This window comes from Phyllobates terribilis, unplaced genomic scaffold (genome assembly GCF_046119375.1).
Source record: "Phyllobates terribilis strain yellow unplaced genomic scaffold, ASM4611937v1 Scaffold_761__1_contigs__length_706479, whole genome shotgun sequence".
Taxonomy (NCBI): Eukaryota; Metazoa; Chordata; class Amphibia; order Anura; family Dendrobatidae; genus Phyllobates; species Phyllobates terribilis.
In genome coordinates, this window is record NW_027363521.1 from 313,708 (window position 1) to 334,589 (window position 20,882).

The following is a 20,882-nucleotide window of genomic DNA, read 5'->3' on the forward strand; positions in this document are numbered from 1 at the left end:
AGCCATAGTACTTGCAGTAATACATACACAGTACCAGCAAAAGCACACACAATGCTAGCCATAGTACTGGCAGTAGCGCACACAGTACCAGCAGTAGCACTCATAATGCTAGCCATAGTACTGGCAGTAATACACATACAGTACAGTACCCGCCATAGTACCGGCAGTAGTGCACACAGTACCAGCCATAGTAATGGCAGTAACACACACAGTACCAGCCATAGTAATGGCAGTAACACACACAGTACCAGCCATAGTACCGGCAGTAGCGCACACAGTAACAGCCATAGTACTTGCAGTAATACATACACAGTACCAGCAAAAGCACACACAATGCTAGCTATAGTACTGGCAGTAGTGCACACAGTACCAGCAGTAGCACTCATAATGCTAGCCATAGTACTGGCAGTAATACACATATAGTACAGTACCCGCCATAGTACCGGCAGTAGTGCACACAGTACCAGCCATAGTACTGGCAGTAACACACACAGTACCAGCCATAGTACCGGCAGTAGCCACACAGTACCAGCAGTAGCACTCATAATGCTAGCCATAGCTCTGGCAGTAATACACATACAGTACAGTACCAGCCATAGTACCGGCAGTAGTGCACACAGTACCAGCCATAGTAATGGCAGTAACACACACAGTACCAGCCATAGTACCGGCAGTAGCGCACACAGTACCAGCCATAGTACTGGCAGTAGTGGTGCAAACTCACAGTACCAGCAGTAGCGCACATAATGCTAGCCATAGTACTTTCAGTAATACACATACAGTACCAGCCATAGTACTTGCAGTAATACACACACAGCACCAGCCATAGTACTTTCAGTAATACATACACAGTACCAGCAAAAGCACACACAATGCTAGCCATAGTACTGGCAGTAGTGCACACAGTACCAGCAGTAGCACTCATAATGCTAGCCATAGTACTGGCAGTAATACACATACAGTACAGTACCCGCCATAGTACCGGCAGTAGTGCACACAGTACCAGCCATAGTAATGGCAGTAACACACACAGTACCAGCCATAGTACCGGCAGTAGCGCACACAGTAACAGCAGTAGCACTCATAATGCTAGCCATAGCTCTGGCAGTAATACACATGCAGTACAGTACCAGCCATAGTACCAGCAGTAGTGCACACAGTACCAGCCATAGTAATGGCAGTAACACACACAGTACCAGCCATAGTACCGGCAGTAGCGCACACAGTACCAGCCATAGTACTGGCAGTAGTGGTGCAAACTCACAGTACCAGCAGTAGCGCACATAATGCTAGCCATAGTACTTTCAGTAATACACATACAGTACCAGCCATAGTACTTGCAGTAATACACACACAGCACCAGCCATAGTACTTGCAGTAATACATACACAGTACCAGCAAAAGCACACACAATGCTAGCCATAGTACTGGCAGTAGTGCACACAGTACCAGCAGTAGCATCCATAATGCTAGCCATAGTACTGGCAGTAATACATATACAGTACAGTACCAGCCATAGTACCGGCAGTAGCGCACACAGTACCAGCCATAGTAATGGCAGTAGCACACACAGTACCAGTAGTAGCACACACAGCTCCAGCCATAGTACCGGCAGTAGCGCACACAGTACCAGCAGTAGCACACACAGTACAAGCCATAGTACTGGCAGTAGCAGACACAGTACCAGCCATAGTACCGGCAGTAGCACACACAGTACCAGCCATAGTACCTGCAGTAGCATATACAGTACAAGCCATAGTACTGGCAGTGGCACACACACAGTACCAGCCATAGTACTGGCAGTAGCACACACAGTACAAGCCATAGTACCAGCAGTAGCACACACAGTACAAGCCATAGTACTGGCAGTAGCAGACACAGTACCAGCCATATTACTGGCAGTAGCACACACAGTACCAGCCATAGTACCTGCAGTAGCATATACAGTACCAGCCATAGTACTGGCAGTAGCGCACACAACAGCACACACGTAGTATCAGCAGTAGCACACACAGTACAAGCCATAGTACTGGCAGTAGCGAACACAATGCTAGCCATAGTTCTGGCAGTAGTGCAAACTCACAGTACCAGCAGTAGCGCGCATAATGCTATTATTATTATAATGCTAGCCATAGTACTTGCAATAATACACAGACAGTACCAGCCATAGTACTGGCAGTAGTGCACACAGTCCCAGCAGTAGCACACACAATGCTAGCCTTAGTACTGGCTATAGTACTGGCACTAGCGCACACAGTACCAGCCATAGTACCGGCAGTAGCGTACACAGTACCAGCGGTAGCGCACATAGTATCGGCCATAGTACCGGCAGTAGCGTACACAGTACCGGCCATAGTACTGGCAGTAGCGCACACAGTACCAGCCATAGTACCGGCAGTAGCGTACACAGTACCAGCCATAGTACCGGCTGTAGCGTACACAGTACCAGCGGTAGCGCACATAGTATCGGCCATAGTACCGGCAGTAGCGTACACAGTACCGGCCATAGTACTGGCAGTAGCGCACACAGTACCAGCCATAGTACCGGCAGTAGCGTACACAGTACCGGCCATAGTACTGGCAGTAGCGCACACAGTACCAGCCATAGTACCGGCAGTAGCGTACACAGTACCTGCAGTAGCGCACATAGTATCGGCCATAGTACCTGCAGTAGCGCACATAGTATCGGCCATAGTACTGGCAGTAGCGCACACAGTACCAGCCATAGTACTGGCAGTAGCGCACACAGTACCAGCCATAGTACCGGCAGTAGCGTACACAGTACCTACAGTAGCGCACATAGTATCGGCCATAGTACCGGCAGTAGTGCACACAGTACCAGCCATAGTACCTGCAGTAGCACACACAGTACCAGCCATAGTACTGGCAGTGGCGCACACAGTACCAGCCATAGTACTGGCAGTGGCGCACACAGTACCAGCCATAGTACTGGCAGTGGCGCACACAGTACCAGCCATAGTACTGGCAGTGGCGCACACAGTACCAGCCATAGTACTGGCAGTGGCGCACACAGTACCAGCCATAGTACTGGCAGTGGCGCACACAGTACCAGCCATAGTACTGGCAGTGGCGCACACAGTACCAGCCATAGTACTGGCAGTGGCGCACGCAGTAGCCATAGTATCAGTAGTACCAATACAGAAAGAAGGAGAAAAGTGAGAGCTACGGTGTACTAGTCCCCGGTGCAGGTGGTGTGGGCATAGGTCTGATCTCAGATGTTACCCATGATTGTCTCACATTATGACAAGCGCTGACTTATGGTTCTACGTCCGAGAACTGTCCGATGTGTTTCTAGATGTGAACACTGCCGGTAGCAATGTCCATATTTATATGGTTAGACTGGTATTGGTGGTTGAATCTGTAGATTTTCATTTCCTATTCTGGGGTGGGGATGCTCCATGTTGGATCGTTTTCCTTGTAGTTTGTTCTCCTCTGTCTTGAGACCCGCAGCTAATGACTCTCTTCAGTGATGGCGGCTGCCCGGCCTCTCCTGCTCGGTGGTGGCGGCTGCCCGGCCTCACCTGCTCGATGATGGCGGCTGCCCGGCCTCTCCTGCTCCATGATGGCAGCTACCAGGCCTCTCCTGCTCTATGATGACGGCTACCAGGCCTCTCCTGCTCGGTGGTGGTGGCGGCTGCCTGGCCTCTCCTGCTCGGTGGTGGTGTTGGCTGGCCGGCCTCTCCTGCTCGGTGGTGGTGTCGGCTGCCCGGCCTCTCCTGCTCGGTGGTGGTGTCGGCTGCCCGGCCTCTCCTGCTCGGTGGTGGTGTCGGCTGCCCGGCCTCTCCTGCTCGGTGGTGGTGTCGGCTGCCCGGCCTCTCCTGCTCGGTGGTGGTGTCGGCTGCCCGGCCTCTCCTGCTCGGTGGTGGTGTCGGCTGGCCGGCCTCTCCTGCTCGGTGGTGGTGGTGGCGGCTGCCCGGCCTCTCCTGCTCGGTGGTGGTGGCGGCTGCCCGGCTTCTCCTGCTCGGTGGTGGTGTCGGCTGCCTGGCCTCTCCTGCTCGGTGGTGGTGGTGGCTGCCTGGCCTCTCCTGCTCGGTGGTGGTGTCGGCTGCCCGGCCTCTCCTGCTCTGTGGTGGTGTCGGCTGCCCGGCCTCTCCTGCTCGGTGGTGGTGTCGGCTGGCCGGCCTCTCCTGCTCGGTGGTGGTGGTGGCGGCTGCCCGGCCTCTCCTGCTCGGTGGTGGTGGCGGCTGCCCGGCTTCTCCTGCTCGGTGGTGGTGTCGGCTGCCTGGCCTCTCCTGCTCGGTGGTGGTGTCGGCTGCCCGGCCTCTCCTGCTCGGTGGTGGTGTCGGCTGCCCGGCCTCTCCTGCTCGGTGGTGGTGGCGGCTGCCCGGCCTCTCCTGCTCGGTGGTGGTGGTGGTAGCTGCCCGGTCTCTCCTGCTCGGTGGTGGTGTCAGCTGCCTGGCCTCTCCTGCTCGGTGGTGGTGTTGGCTGGCCGGCCTCTCCTGCTCGGTGGTGGTGTCGGCTGCCCGGCCTCTCCTGCTCGGTGGTGGTGTCGGCTGCCCGGCCTCTCCTGCTCGGTGGTGGTGTCGGCTGGCCGGCCTCCCCTACTCGGTGGTGGTGGTGGCAGCTGCCTGGCCTCTCCTGCTTAGTGGTGGTGGCGGCTGCCCGGCCTCTCCTGCTCAGTGGTGGTGGCGGCGGCTGCTCGGCCTCTCCTGCTCGGTGGTGGTGGCGGTGGCGGCTGCCCGGCCTCTCCTGCTCGGTGGTGGTGGCGGCTGGCCGGCCTCTCCTGCTCGGTGGTGGTGTCGGCTGCCCAGCCTCTCCTGCTCGGTGGTGGTGTCGGCTGGCCGGCCTCTCCTGCTCGGTGGTGGTGGCGGCTGCCCGGCCTCTCCTGCTTGGTGGTGGTGTCGGCTGCCCGGCCTCTCCTGCTTGGTGGTGGTGTCGGCTGCCCGGCCTCTCCTGCTCGGTGGTGGTGTCGGCTGCCCGGCCTCTCCTGCTCGGTGGTGGTGGTGGCGGCTGCCCGGCCTCTCCTGCTCGGTGGTGGTGGTGGCGGCTGCCCGGCCTCTCCTGCTCGGTGGTGGTGGTGGCGGCTGCCCGGCCTCTCCTGCTCGGTGGTGGTGGTGTCGGCTGCCCGGCCTCTCCTGCTCTGTGGTGGTGTCGGCTGCCCGGCCTCTCCTGCTCGGTGGTGGTGTCGGCTGGCCGGCCTCTCCTGCTCGGTGGTGGTGGTGGCGGCTGCCCGGCCTCTCCTGCTCGGTGGTGGTGGCGGCTGCCCGGCTTCTCCTGCTCGGTGGTGGTGTCGGCTGCCTGGCCTCTCCTGCTCGGTGGTGGTGTCGGCTGCCCGGCCTCTCCTGCTCGGTGGTGGTGTCGGCTGCCCGGCCTCTCCTGCTCGGTGGTGGTGGCGGCTGCCCGGCCTCTCCTGCTCGGTGGTGGTGGTGGTAGCTGCCCGGTCTCTCCTGCTCGGTGGTGGTGTCAGCTGCCTGGCCTCTCCTGCTCGGTGGTGGTGTTGGCTGGCCGGCCTCTCCTGCTCGGTGGTGGTGTCGGCTGCCCGGCCTCTCCAGCTCGGTGGTGGTGTCGGCTGCCCGGCCTCTCCTGCTCGGTGGTGGTGTCGGCTGGCCGGCCTCTCCTGCTCGGTGGTGGTGGTGGCGGCTGCCCGGCCTCTCCTGCTCGGTGGTGGTGGCGGCTGCCCGGCTTCTCCTGCTCGGTGGTGGTGTCGGCTGCCTGGCCTCTCCTGCTCGGTGGTGGTGGTGGCTGCCTGGCCTCTCCTGCTCGGTGGTGGTGTCGGCTGCCCGGCCTCTCCTGCTCGGTGGTGGTGTCGGCTGCCTGGCCTCTCCTGCTCGGTGGTGGTGTCGGCTGCCTGGCCTCTCCTGCTCGGTGGTGGTGGCGGCTGCCCGGCCTCTCCTGCTCGGTGGTGGTGGCGGCTGCCCGGCTTCTCCTGCTCGGTGGTGGTGTCGGCTGCCTGGCCTCTCCTGCTCGGTGGTGGTGGTGGCTGCCTGGCCTCTCCTGCTCGGTGGTGGTGTCGGCTGCCCGGCCTCTCCTGCTCGGTGGTGGTGTCGGCTGCCTGGCCTCTCCTGCTCGGTGGTGGTGTCGGCTGCCCGGCCTCTCCTGCTCGGTGGTGGTGTCGGCTGCCCGGCCTCTCCTGCTCGGTGGTGGTGTCGGCTGCCCGGCCTCTCCTGCTCGGTGGTGGTGTCGGCTGCCCGGCCTCTCCTGCTCGGTGGTGGTGTCGGCTGCCCGGCCTCTCCTGCTCGGTGGTGGTGTCGGCTGCCCGGCCTCTCCTGCTCGGTGGCGGTGGCGGCTGCCCGGCCTCTCCTGCTCGGTGGCGGTGGCGGCTGCCCGGCCTCTCCTGCTCGGTGGTGGTGGCGGCTGCCCGGCCTCTCCTGCTCGGTGGTGGTGGCGGCTGGCCGGCCTCTCCTGCTCGGTGGTGGTGTCGGCTGCCCGGCCTCTCCTGCTCGGTGGTGGTGTCGGCTGGCCGGCCTCTCCTGCTCGGTGGTGGTGTCGGCTGCCCGGCCTCTCCTGCTTGGTGGTGGTGTCGGCTGCCCGGCCTCTCCTGCTCGGTGGTGGTGGTGGCGGCTGCCCGGCCTCTCCTGCTCGGTGGTGGTGGTGGCGGCTGCCCGGCCTCTCCTGCTCTGTGGTGGTGGCAGCTGCCCGGCCTCTCCTGCTCGGTTATGGTGGCGGCTGCCCGGCCTCTCCTACTCGGTGGTGGTGGTGGCAGCTGCCTGGCCTCTCCTGCTCGGTGGTGGTGGCGGCTGCCCGGCCTCTCCTGCTCGGTAGTGGCGGCTGTCCGGCCTCTCCTGCTCTGTGGTGGTGGCGGCTGCCCGGCCTCTCCTGCTCGGTTATGGTGGCGGCTGCCCGGCCTCTCCTACTCGGTGGTGGTGGTGGCAGCTGCCTGGCCTCTCCTGCTCGGTGGTGGTGGCGGCTGCCCGGCCTCTCCTGCTCGGTAGTGGCGGCTGTCCGGCCTCTCCTGCTCTGTGGTGGTGGCGGCTGCCCGGCCTCTCCTGCTCGGTTATGGTGGCGGCTGCCCGGCCTCCCCTACTCGGTGGTGGTGGTGGCAGCTGCCTGGCCTCTCCTGCTTAGTGGTGGTGGCGGCTGCCCGGCCTCTCCTGCTCAGTGGTGGTGGCGGCGGCTGCTCGGCCTCTCCTGCTCGGTGGTGGTGGCGGCTGCCCGGCCTCTCCTGCTCGGTGGTGGTGGCGGCTGGCCGGCCTCTCCTGCTCGGTGGTGGTGTCGGCTGCCCAGCCTCTCCTGCTCGGTGGTGGTGTCGGCTGGCCGGCCTCTCCTGCTCGGTGGTGGTGTCGGCTGGCCGGCCTCTCCTGCTCGGTGGTGGTGGCGTCGGCTGCCCGGCCTCTCCTGCTCGGTGGTGGTGTCGGCTGCCCGGCCTCTCCTGCTCGGTGGTGGTGGTGGCGGCTGCCCGGCCTCTCCTGCTCGGTGGTGGTGGTGGCGGCTGCCCGGCCTCTCCTGCTCTGTGGTGGTGGCAGCTGCCCGGCCTCTCCTGCTCGGTTATGGTGGCGGCTGCCCGGCCTCTCCTACTCGGTGGTGGTGGTGGCAGCTGCCTGGCCTCTCCTGCTCGGTGGTGGTGGCGGCTGCCCGGCCTCTCCTGCTCGGTAGTGGCGGCTGTCCGGCCTCTCCTGCTCTGTGGTGGTGGCGGCTGCCCGGCCTCTCCTGCTCGGTTATGGTGGCGGCTGCCCGGCCTCTCCTACTCGGTGGTGGTGGTGGCAGCTGCCTGGCCTCTCCTGCTTAGTGGTGGTGGCGGCTGCCCGGCCTCTCCTGCTCAGTGGTGGTGGTGGCGGCTGCCCGGCCTCTACTGCTCGGTGGTGGTGGCGGCTGCCCGGCCTCTACTGCTCGGTGGTGGTGGCGGCTGCCCGGCCTCTCCTGCTCGGTGGTGGTGGTGGCGGCTGCCCGGCCTCTACTGCTCGGTGGTGGTGGCGGCTGCCCGGCCTCTACTGCTCGGTGGTGGTGGCGGCTGCCCGGCCTCTCCTGCTCGGTGGTGGTGGCGGCTGCCCGGCCTCTCCTGCTCGGTGGTGGTGGCGGCTGCCCGGCCTCTCCTGCTCGGTGGTGGTGGCGGCTGCCCGGCCTCTCCTGCTCGGTAGTGGCGGCTGTCCGGCCTCTCCTGCTCTGTGGTGGTGGCGGCTGCCCGGCCTCTCCTGCTCGGTTATGGTGGCGGCTGCCCGGCCTCTCCTACTCGGTGGTGGTGGTGGCAGCTGCCTGGCCTCTCCTGCTCTGTGGTGGTGGCGGCTGCCCGGCCTCTCCTGCTCGGTTATGGTGGCGGCTGCCCGGCCTCCCCTACTCGGTGGTGGTGGTGGCAGCTGCCTGGCCTCTCCTGCTCAGTGGTGGTGGCGGCTGCCCGGCCTCTACTGCTCAGGGGTGGTGGCGGCTGCCCGGCCTCTCCTGCTCGGTGGTGGTGGCGGCTGCCCGGCCTCTCCTGCTCGGTGGTGGTGGCGGCTGCCCGGCCTCTCCTGCTCGGTGGTGGTGGCGGCTGCCCGGCCTCTCCTGCTCGGTGGTGGTGGCGGCTGCCCGGCCTCTCCTGCTCAGTGGTGGTGGTGGCGGCTGCCCGGCCTCTCCTGCTCAGTGGTGGTGGTGGCGGCTGCCCGGCCTCTCCTGCTCAGTGGTGGTGGTGGCGGCTGCCCGGCCTCTCCTGCTCAGTGGTGGTGGTGGCGGCTGCCCGGCCTCTCTTGCTAGGTTCACCATTTTCACTTCTGTTGGTTCGGGTTGGTAGATCTCACAGGCCAGATACATTCCCCACCCCTGATCTCCACGTGTCTCATATGCCTGATGGCGTTTATGGCCGCCCGTGTTCTGCCCCTTCCCTTGAATGCTCGGAGAAGTTGCCTCTTCTTGTTTCTCTTTTTCTTGGTAACTTTTATCAGTTATGGCCAGAATCGGTAGAATTACAGGAAGCCTCACGTGAATCCATGTAACCTGCTTTGTGCAGAGTTCACATGTTTTTTTCCTCCTTTTACTAGACCTTGTCTCTAATATTTCCCGGAGCTGAAGATAGAAGATAAGAAAGTTTCGGGTTAAGAGTTCACAGAAAATGACATCACAATATACGCTACCGTGCCCATGTAGTGATATACACGCTTCAACATGGATGACGCCAAAACAATTTCCCACCAAGTCTCCTCTATTGCTAAGATCAGAGGCAGAAGACCCACTGCTTCTAAGAGGACTATACAAGGGTCAGATATGACCACCGCCAAGGGTCAGAGACCAACATAGTAGCCCCCCTCTAGGCTTCTACTGGGTTATAATCCCATCTTTTTGTCCATGTAATGCAGCGACGTGCTTGCATTACGGTAATGGTCTAGCATGTGTTTTACCTGACCATATACCTTTCCCTCAGCTGACTGGTCACATGACTGTGACATCATACAGGTCCTGTATGCACAGTAAAGGTCTGTACACATGACTGGGACAGCACACAGGACCTATACACACAGCTGACTGATCACATGACTGTGACATCAGCAAGGTGCTGTCAGTATGTGTGTGTGTGTGCACAGGATATATAAACCCTGGTAATTTGAGACAGGCGTGTTCGGTATGAGGCATGAGGCCTGTGCTCCGTGTGTGTGGGAGGCCTAGGGAGGCCGAGAGTGAAGCCTGGCAGCCTGAAAGGCCGAGCCTGGATCCTGTGCGTGGATGTCAGTGGCCTTTGAGGGAGAGCCGGCTTGGTGAAGAACCCTGAAAGGCGCAGGCTGGATGTCACGTGTGGAAGACATACCAGTAGCCTACGAGGGGACGACGGCTAGAGACCCCCACCTGGGAAAGCCGCAAAGCCACAGTGGTGGCGGAATAAACGGACTGTAGCAGCCAAAACCCGCTAAAGGTAAAACGCTGCGTTATATGGACATTTATGTTGTTGCCTAGCTGAGGGCTATAACGGGAGTCAAGTGGACGTATCTGTCGCTGGAAAGGCTCCCGAATTGTGATGTGTGTAATATGCCGGTCTGCCACTTGAGAAGCTCCCGGAGGTGATAGGTGTAAACATGCCGGGCGTATACTAAGATGGACTGTGTGATTAGCGGTTTATGACGAAATAATAAACTGCATTGTGAAATATCGGAAGGACATTGCTTATGTGCCTTAATTGACCCGGTGCAGCGAGTATCCCCCATTATGATGACTAGCGCTGCCTTACATATGGTTCGAGAATGCGGGCAGCTGCAGTCTGGTTGCTAGGGGCAACGGCACAGGACGAGTGTGGATTAAAGCATCTGGCTGCAACTCGGCGGGGTTGCGAAGATTGTCGTCGCACTCAAATTCGGTTGTTTGCTGCAACTCGGCGGGGTTGCGAAGATTGGCGTCGCGCTCAAACCTGGTTTGCTGTGGCTCGGCGGGGCTCACGAAATTAAAAGCATCTGGCTGCAACTCGGCGGGGTTGCGAAGATTGGCGTCGCGCTCAAACCTGGTTTGCTGTGGCTCGGCGGGGCTCACGAAATTAAAAGCATCTGGCTGCAACTCGGCGGGGTTGCGAAGATTATCGTCGCACTCAAACTTGGCTTCCGGTGGCTCGGCGGGGCTCACGAATATTTTTTCCAGGAGGGGCTAGACGAGGGGAGAGAGTCCCCCTCTCGTCGTCGACGACGCAAGGGCCACAAAAAGGTTGCTCCGGTAGTACTCCCTGAAAATGAAAATAAAGAGAATATAGTACTGTGCGCCTATGCTTCAAGTGTGGATCCTCCTTTAGAGGTAGAAGAGGAGATGACATTGCCAGTAGCAACCTCCGGTACGGTACTGAGACTGACGGGTCAGGATCCGACAGCCCTGAAAGAGGAGGCGGCCAGTCATGACCAAGAGCTGGAGCCTATCGGCCAGCAGGGTCAGAGTGACGTGCAGCAGTTATGTGAAAACCTGGGGAACGTGTCCTCAGACCAACGGATCCTGGAGTCTGAACGGCAGAAAATATACGTTATGAGGAACTGGCAGCGAGACACGGAGGGAAGCAACGCGGAAATTAACCATTGGAAGGAAATGTTCTACAGAATTAAGGAGGACCGCCGCAAAATCAAGGAGGAGGTTTCTCAATTACAGATTGACAAAGCGGTGTGTGAAGATGAGTTATGCGAGGTGAAAGATCGCTTCTCCCTGGTACAGTTAGAGCTGTCTGCCCTCAAAGAGGCGCTGCAGCATGAAGTTGCTGGGCGTGAACAAAACCTAGAACGATTGCGCGAACAGTTCCACCAGGAGCTGTGTGACTCCAAGAAGGAGTGCGATGAAAAGTTCGGTATGGAACTGCAACAACTTAAGAGAGATTATGAGGATCTCCTCAAGGTAAAAGAAAAACTAGAGGAGGATAAGGCGGGTGCAGAGCAAGTGCGCCAAGTGGTTGAGACCACTCTGCAAGAGACCCGTGAGGAGAATGATGATCTCCGTGGAAAGACCCTAGGTCTGGAAGCTCAGGTGAAGGAGCTGCAGATGTCCTGTGAAACTCCCCAGAGGGCGGAGACGTGCCTTAAAGAAACAGTCAGCAAGATGGAAGCTGAGCGGAAAAAGATGGAGGAGTCCATCGGAGAAGCCACAGACCAGGGCCAGGAGTTGGCCGCTGGTGATGGGAGGTGTGAAGCAGATACCTCCTCGAGTGATGCGAGCTTGGATGATTCGGTGGAAGTAAGAGCCGAGATCAGGGAGCTCAAGGAATTGCTTCAGGCCCATTTGAAGCAAGAGAGGTCTGAGAGAACTCTACTGTTAAAAGAGCAGTTGAAGCAGGAAGAGCTTCAGAGACGGGCCGCTGAGAGGCGAGTGACGGAACTAGAGGAAGAGGTTTCCGGGCTCAAAAGTCGCCTGACAAAGTATCACTCGGTGAGCGAGGCCTCCTTGGAGAAGGAAAAGGGCAAACACGTTGCACTCACTCCCTTATACCATGAGAAGGTGGACCTGAGGAGAGCTAAGAGCAGAGTAACAGAAGATAAGTATGAGATGGAAGTGGTCAAGACGAAAATTCGTGAATTTGTAGCGGTGAGGCAGCTCAGGGTAAGCATACAGGGGGAAGAAGCTGAAAGTCAGTTGTCCCTGAACCCTGAGCTGGTTGATCGTCTGGAAACTACTGGTGAGTCCGAAACGTCTCGGTACAAATGCCTCATAGATGTACCCGAGGATTTGAGGGAAGAATGCACCCGTGAGTCCGTGCGTGAGGAGTTTAAGAAGGCTGTGGGAGCCTGTAAGGTGTACTCGACCTCCGAAGCTAAACAGCTGGTGGTCCTGTCCACGACCGAAGTCACAGTGAAGAGGGTGGCGATCCTAAGTGATATGCACTGGCGATGTATTCGCACGAAGCGGTTTCTCCGGTTGAAGACGGAACAAGCCGTTAGACAACTGGAGTTGAGGAGAAAAGCTCACAGTCTGCGCGAAGAGGTCATCCGGGTGCCTCATGTTCTGGTGAGGAAGCTCGTTGGGAGAAATGGTCGAGCCATGCAGATGATGGTCAAGAAGTCTGGTGTGGTGAAAGTAAGCAGTCCACGTGATCATCAGGACTGGATACCAGATGAAGACGGCATGGTGTCATTCTCCGCTGTAGGAACAGAAGAAAGCCTAGAATATATACGCATGCTGATTGATTACTGAGTGACCTACCTGCAGGAGGTAGAACAATTGAATCTCGCTAGATTGCGAGTGGAAAGACAGCATCATCTGAGCAGCAGAAGATGGAAGCCGTCTAGAAATAGTGAGACTCGACAGAGAAAGGGCCCCCTAAATAACAGAACAGCTACAGCTGGAGTTAGGGACCTTTCAAGATGTCCTGAGAGTAGTGGGTGTGGGTTTAGAGGTAGTGAGACCTCCAGTAACTCAGGTTTGAGCAGCCCATACAAACGACCCCATAGAGGACGGGACAGTACGGAGTCGAACCGGACCTTAGATACCAGGGCATGTGAGTCACACCGCTGTATGACTGACCGCTGGGAGCGGGGGAGGTCTGACAAGATTATGACTGACCGCTGGGAGCGGGGGAGCTCTGACAAGGTTACGACCCGGAAAGGTGACCCGACGGTCAGTGACAGTGACAAATGGTAGGTCCCTAAGGAATGGGCTAATGTCATTGACTAATATTCCAGGGGCTGAACAGCGCAATTGACAAGTACATGGTCTCAGTATGAGCTGTGGGATATGAGGTGATTGTGTATATTATGTGTTCAACCCCACAAGTTTGAACAGAGGGGGGGGATATGTAATGCAGCGACGTGCTTGCATTACGGTAATGGTCTAGGATGTGTTTTACCTGACCATATACCTTTCCCTCAGCTGACTGGTCACATGACTGTGACATCATACAGGTCCTACAATGAGAGACTGAAACACCACCACAATAAACAAGGATGAAATATATCAAGTCCCAATGGACCCATGTTATTGTATATATGATTAAATCCTCAGAACAGACCATCTAGTGGATATAAGAAAGGGGGGGATCTCCGCAAAGCAGAGAAAAAGGATGGTCACACTAGTTCATATGTAAAAAAATATTACTTTATTAGAAAAATATATATCACATCATGTACATATACATACGAAACATGTCCTGGAAAACAGAGTGCTAAGACCAAGACATATAAATTAAAAAGGCCATGATCACAAAAAATAATAAAATTTGTGGCGCACCCGCGGCAAATGGTAGGCTAACATACTGCAAGTGCTAGTAGGGACGAAAAAATATATATATATATCAATATTCAAACGACTCAAAATTAGGGAATATTCCATCCCCATGTTAGATCTGCATCCCTATATGGCATCTAGGATACCCAATAAACTGAATATAATCACTCCCAACATACATATATAAATGGTACCATTAATTAGTGTCCAAATATTGGGGAAAGGTATACCTGGATCGTTGCTCAGCCACCAATTGAACCGCAGGCAAAACACGGGCAAGAGAGCATGTGTTGGGCATTGAGGCGGCACGTGGCCATAACGACGTATCCACGCTCAAAACCATCCCACGCCATTTTAAGCTATACCATGGATGTGACGCCACGGGATTAAGAATAAAGGGTATCGATAATATAGTTGTTGGTATCCGTGGTGGCCGTGTCACACAGAGATTAGCCCAGTTAGAGTCTAAGTGGATTTGGGCGCTGAAAACCCTGCAACCCAAGGGGTTGAATGAAAATATTAGTTTTGTCCCATTTTTGTAGTCTCATACCTGCATGTGATGCCTGATGCATCTTCCATGACCAATATGTATATGTTTTTATTGTTGTCTTTCCAGTTTTTAACTTCATATGTATTTACCCCTATTAGATCGATACCTCTTACTTTGGCTTACTTATCTTTACTGATTGACTGCTATCAAATACACTATATACTGATTTTCGGTGAGCACCGACCAAGGGATTTGGGATGGTGTCCTGGTGGAGTAAAGATATGAAGAAGAAATGGAGCTGCATACGACAATATACAATATGATGATGGTTAATAATGTATGTGCATTCATGTGAATATGTCCACATATGACTATCACCATTGGTGAGTCCATTGTGTACATATATGGAATTTTATTTCCTTCAGTATAGTGTAACCTGGGACATCTTGATAGATACATCATATGTACAATGTGTGGATAATAGAGTTGTGGAACCCGTTCCCTCTTCTTCTTCTCTTTTTCTCTTCCTGTTTCTCCTCCCCTTTCCCCTTTTTCCCTCCCCCCTTTTCCTACACTCGATTTATAGAAGGCCATGTGCATATGACAATGCCACTTTTTCTATATTTATATGCATTGGCCTCTGTAGGTTCTAGTACAGCACTGTATGTATGGCATTGACGCACACTTGGGCTGTCCAGCTGGTACGCGGTCCCTCCGCCTCCCTGACGCGCGCATCGGCCCTTGGCATCCTTTGGATGCCGACGCCGTTGTGCGTTTCGGTGGCGGCGGTGTGTCCGCGTCATTCCACGGCTGGATAGACAGTGCTTACAGCGTCCTTGACGACGGAGGCGGGACTTCCGGATCACGTGTTACGATCAGGTGACGCGTCTCCGTAGTTACCTGGCGACACTCATGGGGAGTCAGGACTTCCTGATCATATGACGTGCTCAGGTCATGTGTCTCCATGGCAGCTGGGGGGGCGGGTCGCGTGCTTTACTTCCGCACGCCGGCAAAGCACATGCACATTACATTTTTGGACATAGGGGTATAAATAGTGGGTGGCTGGTAGATATGATCACCCCTTGAAGAAGGTTTCTTACCGAAACGTGCGTTGGGGTGACGCTTACCTGCGGTTCAATTGGTGGCTGAGCAACGATCCAGGTATACCTTTCCCCAATATTTGGACACTAATTAATGGTACCATTTATATATGTATGTTGGGAGTGATTATATTCAGTTTATTGGGTATCCTAGATGCCATATAGGGATGCAGATGTAACATGGGGATGGAATATTCCCTAATTTTGAGTCGTTTGAATATTGATATATATATATATTTTTTCGTCCCTACTAGCACTTGCAGTATGTTAGCCTACCATTTGCCGCGGGTGCGCCACAAATTTTATTATTTTTTTGTGATCATGGCCTTTTTAATTTATATGTCTTGGTCTTAGCACTCTGTTTTCCAGGACATGTTTCGTATGTATATGTACATGATGTGATATATATTTTTCTAATAAAGTAATATTTTTTTACATATGAACTAGTGTGACCATCCTTTTTCTCTGCTTTGCGGAGATCCCCCCCCTTCCTTTATCATACAGGTCCTGTATGCACAGTAAAGGTCTGTACACATGACTGGGACAGCACACAGGACCTATACACACAGCTGACTGATCACATGACTGTGACAACAGCAAGGTCCTGTCAGTATGTGTGTGTGTGTGTGCACAGGATATATAAACCCTGGTAATTTGAGACAGGTGTGTTCGGTGTGAGGCGTGAGGCCTGTGTTCGGTGTGAGGCGTGAGGCCTGGCAGCCTGAAAGGCCGAGCCTGGATCCTGTGCGTGGATGTCAGTGGCCTTTGAGGGAGAGCCGGCTTGGTGAAGAACCCTGAAAGGCGCAGGCTGGATGTCAAGTGTGGAAGACATACCAGTAGCCTACGAGGGGACAACGGCTAGAGACCCCCACCTGGGAAAGCCGCAAAGCCACAGTGGTGGCGGAATAAACGGACTGTAGCAGCCAAAACCCGCTAAAGGTAAAACGCTGCGTTATATGGACATTTATGTTGTTGCCTAGCTGAGGGCTATAACGGGAGTCAAGTGGACGTATCTGTCGCTGGAAAGGCTCCCGAATTGTGATGTGTGTAATATGCCGGTCTGCCACTTGAGAAGCTCCCGGAGGTGATAGGTGTAAACATGCCGGGCGTATACTAAGATGGACTGTGTGATTAGCGGTTTATGATGAAATAATAAACTGCATTGAGAAATATCGGAAGGACATTGCTTATGTGCCTTAATTGACCCGGTGCAGCGAGTATCCCCCATTATGATGACTAGCGCTGCCTTACATCCACTATACAGTAATAGTCCCCCAACTAAAAAAAATAGTGGCCCTCTTAGTCCCCCACTTAGTAGTAATGCCCCCGTTTAGGCATTCCTACTCATTAGAGCCCCAATTTGCGCCCCCACAGTAATTGTGCTCTACACTATAGTAGTAGTGATGTTCCTTTGTTCCTCACTATCCCCCTATTATTAGTGGCCCTTGACAACGAAAAAAACAATGTATACTCGCCAAACCCTACTCCCACAATGAGCCGGGCCTTTCACCTGTCCCGGGCCACCGGAGGCCCAGTTCTTGGTTTGACTTTGATATACAAGCGTACCACGTGGAGCAGGGAGTCAATGGCTCTCTGCTCCACCATCTTTCCTCCTGCTTACGCGAATACAGAAGAAACTGGCGATCGGCCAATGCAGGGGCTTGTGCCCCAGATGCCTGTAGTTATCACCACCCCTGGAGTGACACCAAAATCTGACTACAATATTGAAATATTGATCGCGGTGCCTCCTCCCACACTCTTATTAGTTTATTCCAAGCGTCATCGCTTTACACCTCGGGCCCAAAGTTCAAGATGTGCCAATGGCTTCCTTCTGTCTTTACAGTTTCAGTCCAGAAGAAAACAGAATTATCAGTAATCTCTTGTCGTAAAGTTTCCTTGTAAAACCGGGAAACATTCTCGGACTTATCAATTATGCAAATTCCAGTGGTGTCATCTCCGAGAGGGTTGGATATAGTTTTGAAGAAGAAGAAGAATTTCTTCAGTTTGTTTCCTTCTACTCTTCATGATGGCGTCTGCTGATCTGAGGGAAGAGCTAAATTGCTCCATCTGCCTGAGCATCTTTAGAGATCCCGTCACCTTAAGTTGTGGACACAACTTTTGCCAGAGTTGTATAGATAATTTCTTGGATGGTCAGGACAGAACCGGGATCTACAAGTGCCCTGAATGCAGAGAACATCTACCAGAACGTCCCACACTGAGGAAGAATTTGGCTTTGACGAATATTGCCCAACGTTTCCACTCTTTGCAGCTAGAAGACAACTTCTGTGCCTACTGTCTACCGTCCAAAGTAGCCGCTGTTATTTGTTGCCAGCACTGCGAGGCTTTCCTCTGTGACCATCATCTCCGATTCCACAGTAAGTCACCAAAACATGTCTTCTCCGAGCTGAAAACATCTCCAGAGAGCAGAAAATGTTCTGCTCACAAGAAGCTCCTGGAGTATTTCTGCTCCGAGGACTCTCTATGTCTCTGTGAGTTGTGCAAGCGAGATTGTGAGCTCCTTGGTCACCACGTTGAGTCACTGGACAGTGCGACAAAGACTAAAAAGGAGACGCTCGCAAAAATCCGTGATAAATTGTCTTCCAAGAGGGAAAAGGCTGAGATAAAGATTCAGAGCCTGAACTGGCATGACAAAAAGATTCAGGCTAAGGCAGCAGGTGTCATCAGAAGAGTCAGGTCCATGCGAGAAGACATGGTGGAACAGCTGGAAGTTCTGACCAACGAGGTCCTGAGCGAGACCTCCAGACAAGTAGAACAAGTGTCCTTGTCAGTCTCGGATCTGAGCAGACATCTGGAAATTGAGAAGGATGAGCTGTACAGTAAGATGGACCATGTTGGGCAGCTTTGTAACGTCATTGACCCGCTAATAATTCTACAGGAATCAGAAGAAACGTACGTTTGTGGTGTTGACGAGGACCAGAATGAGTATGATAAAGAGCCGTACGTCGTGGGCGAGCTGGATGAGGATCTGATCTCACAGATGCTGCATGTAGGTTTATCTAATGTGATGGACGTTGCATATGGAGTCAATGACTGGCGGGAATCTACAGACTTATTGCTGGACATAGACACGGCAGCTAATAATCTACAATTATCGGACGACTTGAAGACCGTCTCCTGGTCAGAAGAAAGCCAGAATCGTCCAGAAACTCCACATCGGTTCCAGTGCTTTCAAGTGTTAAGCATTGAGAATTTTTCTTCGGGACGACATCATTGGGAGGTGGAAATCAGTAAATCCGGAGGTTGGGCGGTTGGGATGTGTTATCCCAGCATAGAGAGAAAAGGGAACTCCTCAGTCATTGGGGTCAATAATAAGTCCTGGGGTCTATGGGGGTTTAATAATAAGTTTATTATGAGGCATGATGGTAAACAGACAGTCATATTACCGCACAATATTTCCAGCCACCGACTGAAGATCAATCTGGATTACGAGGCCGGGCAGTTATCCTTCTGTGAAATGAATAACTTGGAGAGACACTTGTACACCTTCACCGCCACATTCTCCGAGCCCCTCCATGCTGCGTTTTGGGTACCTGGGGGTAAAAACCAAGAAGACTGTAGGGTGAGAATAGCACACTACGAAAAGCTAAAATAATGCGAGAACATTGTCTGTGTTGCCACAATGTCTTCTGACCTGTCGAATCTCACGGGGTTGGGTTATTCTCGTGAGAACATCGGCACAAAGAACCAATGACGGGTGTGAATAAGGCTGGGTGGACTCGGGGATTGTCTTACTTATGTAGTTGTGGATTTTGCGATTTACTATTATGTATGAACCGCCTAGAACTCCTAAATTCATGAAGGGTATAAAAGAAAAGAACAATCCAGCAACCCCTGGAGATTTTTTGGAAATCAGAAACTTTAGTTATAGTTTTTTTTTTTCTGCTCTAATATTATACAATTACTTATTGTTGTATTTCAAGTGGCCTCAAATATGAGTAGATAACTATAAAGGAGCCTGGTTAAGGGCGGCACAGAGGGTAAAGAACCTAATGGGTTGTGTATAAAGCCGAGAGACAGTTCTTTGGGTAAATTATGTAATTTTTGATCATTGCTCCTCCTCCTCGGGATGTGGGGGGGGCACATCTCTCTGTACCAACATAAATTAAATGATAATAATCACTTCTTCTCTTGTGATCGGGTGTTCGCAGCCCATAATGATGTAGATAGGAGAATTTGGTAATCTTGGGCTGTATTGCAGGCAGTGAACCCAGAAGCAAATTATACTGGTACCTAGAGATACATTGTACATAACAGTGTATTTCTATGTTCCCTGTATACTAGAGGTGAAAAAAAAAAGTCTGATTTTTTTTTTTGGGGTTCCTATAATACTTCTAAAAATAATAAAAAGCAATTACAAAAATGTCATTTTTTTCTTTTTTTGTGAGTCTTGCTGGTACTCGAACCCACAACCTTCAACATTACAGGCAGGAGCTAAGGCAATTGAGCCATAGGCTCTGGGAGAATTTTGTGTACTTGATCTGTATTGTAGGCTCTGGCTGCACACGCAGATTATACTGATAAATGGAGAATAAAAGATTGTTTTTCTACCTATAAAATTACTAAAAAATAATGAAAAACAATTAAATAATGTAATTGTTAATGCACTTTTTTAAAAAAAAAAAAAATAATAATAATAAACATCACAAATCGGCAAATAACGCGGACATGTTTGGTGTCCCTGTAATCGTAACGACCCGCACAACACAGCGATCAGATTATTTACAGGGATTTGTATAAAAAAATGTCGTGATTTATATTTTTCTCTATTAAATCCACACAAAAATGGATGTCGGCTGAATGGACGTTGAGCCAGTAGCTATTGCAGGTGTGCGGGTTTATTAGGGAACTGACTAACGTGAGGACATCGGGGTTGAGGGGTTTTATTTTTTTTCCATGGATGAGGTTAAGGATTCGCCGTACACATTAGAGAAACGTTGGCCAAACCGGCTGGTATCGGGATCAGCTGACAGGCCGATGTGTCCTGACTCCTCCAAGATATTACATTTCCAACTGCCTATCTTATTGTTCTCCAGGAAATAAGCCGCTGTCAACGGAGTCTGGAGGAGGAAAGAGGAGTATTGAGGAGGAAAGAGGAGTATTGAGGAGGAAAGAGGAGTCTGGAGGGGACAAAGGAGTCTTGATAGGACAGAGGAGTCTGGAGGAGAAAAGCGGAGTCTGGAGGAGGAAAGCAGAGTCTGGACGGACCCAGGAGTCTTGATAGGACAGGGTAGTCTGGAGGAGGAAAGAGGAGTCTGGAGGTGACAAAGGAGTCTGGAGAAGGAAAGAGGAGTCTTCATGGGACAGAGGAGTCTGGAGATAACATGGGAGTCTTGAGGGGACGATGGAGACTGACAGAAGCAGAGGAGTCTAGTGTAGACAGAAGTATGGAGAGGACCAGGGAGACTGGAGAAGACAATCTTTAAGGGACAGAGAGGAGGGGTCTAGAAGGTACAGAAGGTTCTGGTGAAGACCGTGGGGGCTCTGGGACTGGACACAGGAATCTGGAGGAGGACAGGGGAGGCTGGAGAAGACATAGGAGTCTTGAGGGGACGATGGAGACTGACAGAAGCAGAGGAGTCTAGTGTAGACAGAAGTATGGAGAGGACCAGGGAGACTGGAGAAGACAATCTTTAAAGGACAGAGAGGAGGGGTCTAGAAGGTACAGAGGGTTCTGGTAAAGACCGTGGGGGCTCTGGGACTGGACACAGGAATCTGGAGGAGGACAGGGGAGA

The 20,882-nt window shown here is 53.7% G+C and overlaps 2 protein-coding genes across 2 annotated transcripts; both read left to right on the forward strand.

Moving 5' to 3' along the window:
* The first annotated feature begins 1,293 nt into the window (after nt 1–1,293).
* Nucleotides 1,294–3,615, forward strand: LOC141238548 (uncharacterized). Its single transcript, XM_073668445.1, has 5 exons — nt 1,294–1,713; nt 2,155–2,256; nt 2,512–2,616; nt 2,860–2,913; nt 3,464–3,615. The coding sequence occupies exons 1-5, from the start codon at nt 1,413–1,415 to the stop codon at nt 3,613–3,615; spliced, it is 714 nt and encodes a 237-aa protein (XP_073524546.1). The 5' UTR covers nt 1,294–1,412.
* A 13,329-nt stretch (nt 3,616–16,944) lies between these two features.
* LOC141238556 (nuclear factor 7, brain-like) lies at nt 16,945–19,797 on the forward strand. The gene has a single exon (XM_073668456.1). The coding sequence runs from the start codon at nt 17,153–17,155 to the stop codon at nt 18,740–18,742; it is 1,590 nt and encodes a 529-aa protein (XP_073524557.1). The 5' UTR covers nt 16,945–17,152; the 3' UTR covers nt 18,743–19,797.
* Nucleotides 19,798–20,882: the final 1,085 nt, after the last annotated feature.

What these genes read in the sequence shown, in the direction of transcription:
- LOC141238548 (XM_073668445.1), top strand. Translation starts at nt 1,413, where the DNA reads ATGCTAGCCATAGTACTGGCAGTAGTGCACACAGTACCAGCAGTAGCA. An exon ending in TACCAGCCATAGTACCGGCA is followed by an intron (nt 2,617 to 2,859) that starts GTAGCGTACACA and finishes GTACCTGCAGTA; the next exon opens with GCACACACAGTACCAGCCAT. An exon ending in CGCACACAGTACCAGCCATA is followed by an intron (nt 2,914 to 3,463) that starts GTACTGGCAGTG and finishes CTCTGTCTTGAG; the next exon opens with ACCCGCAGCTAATGACTCTC.
- LOC141238556 (XM_073668456.1), top strand. Translation starts at nt 17,153, where the DNA reads ATGATGGCGTCTGCTGATCTGAGGGAAGAGCTAAATTGCTCCATCTGC.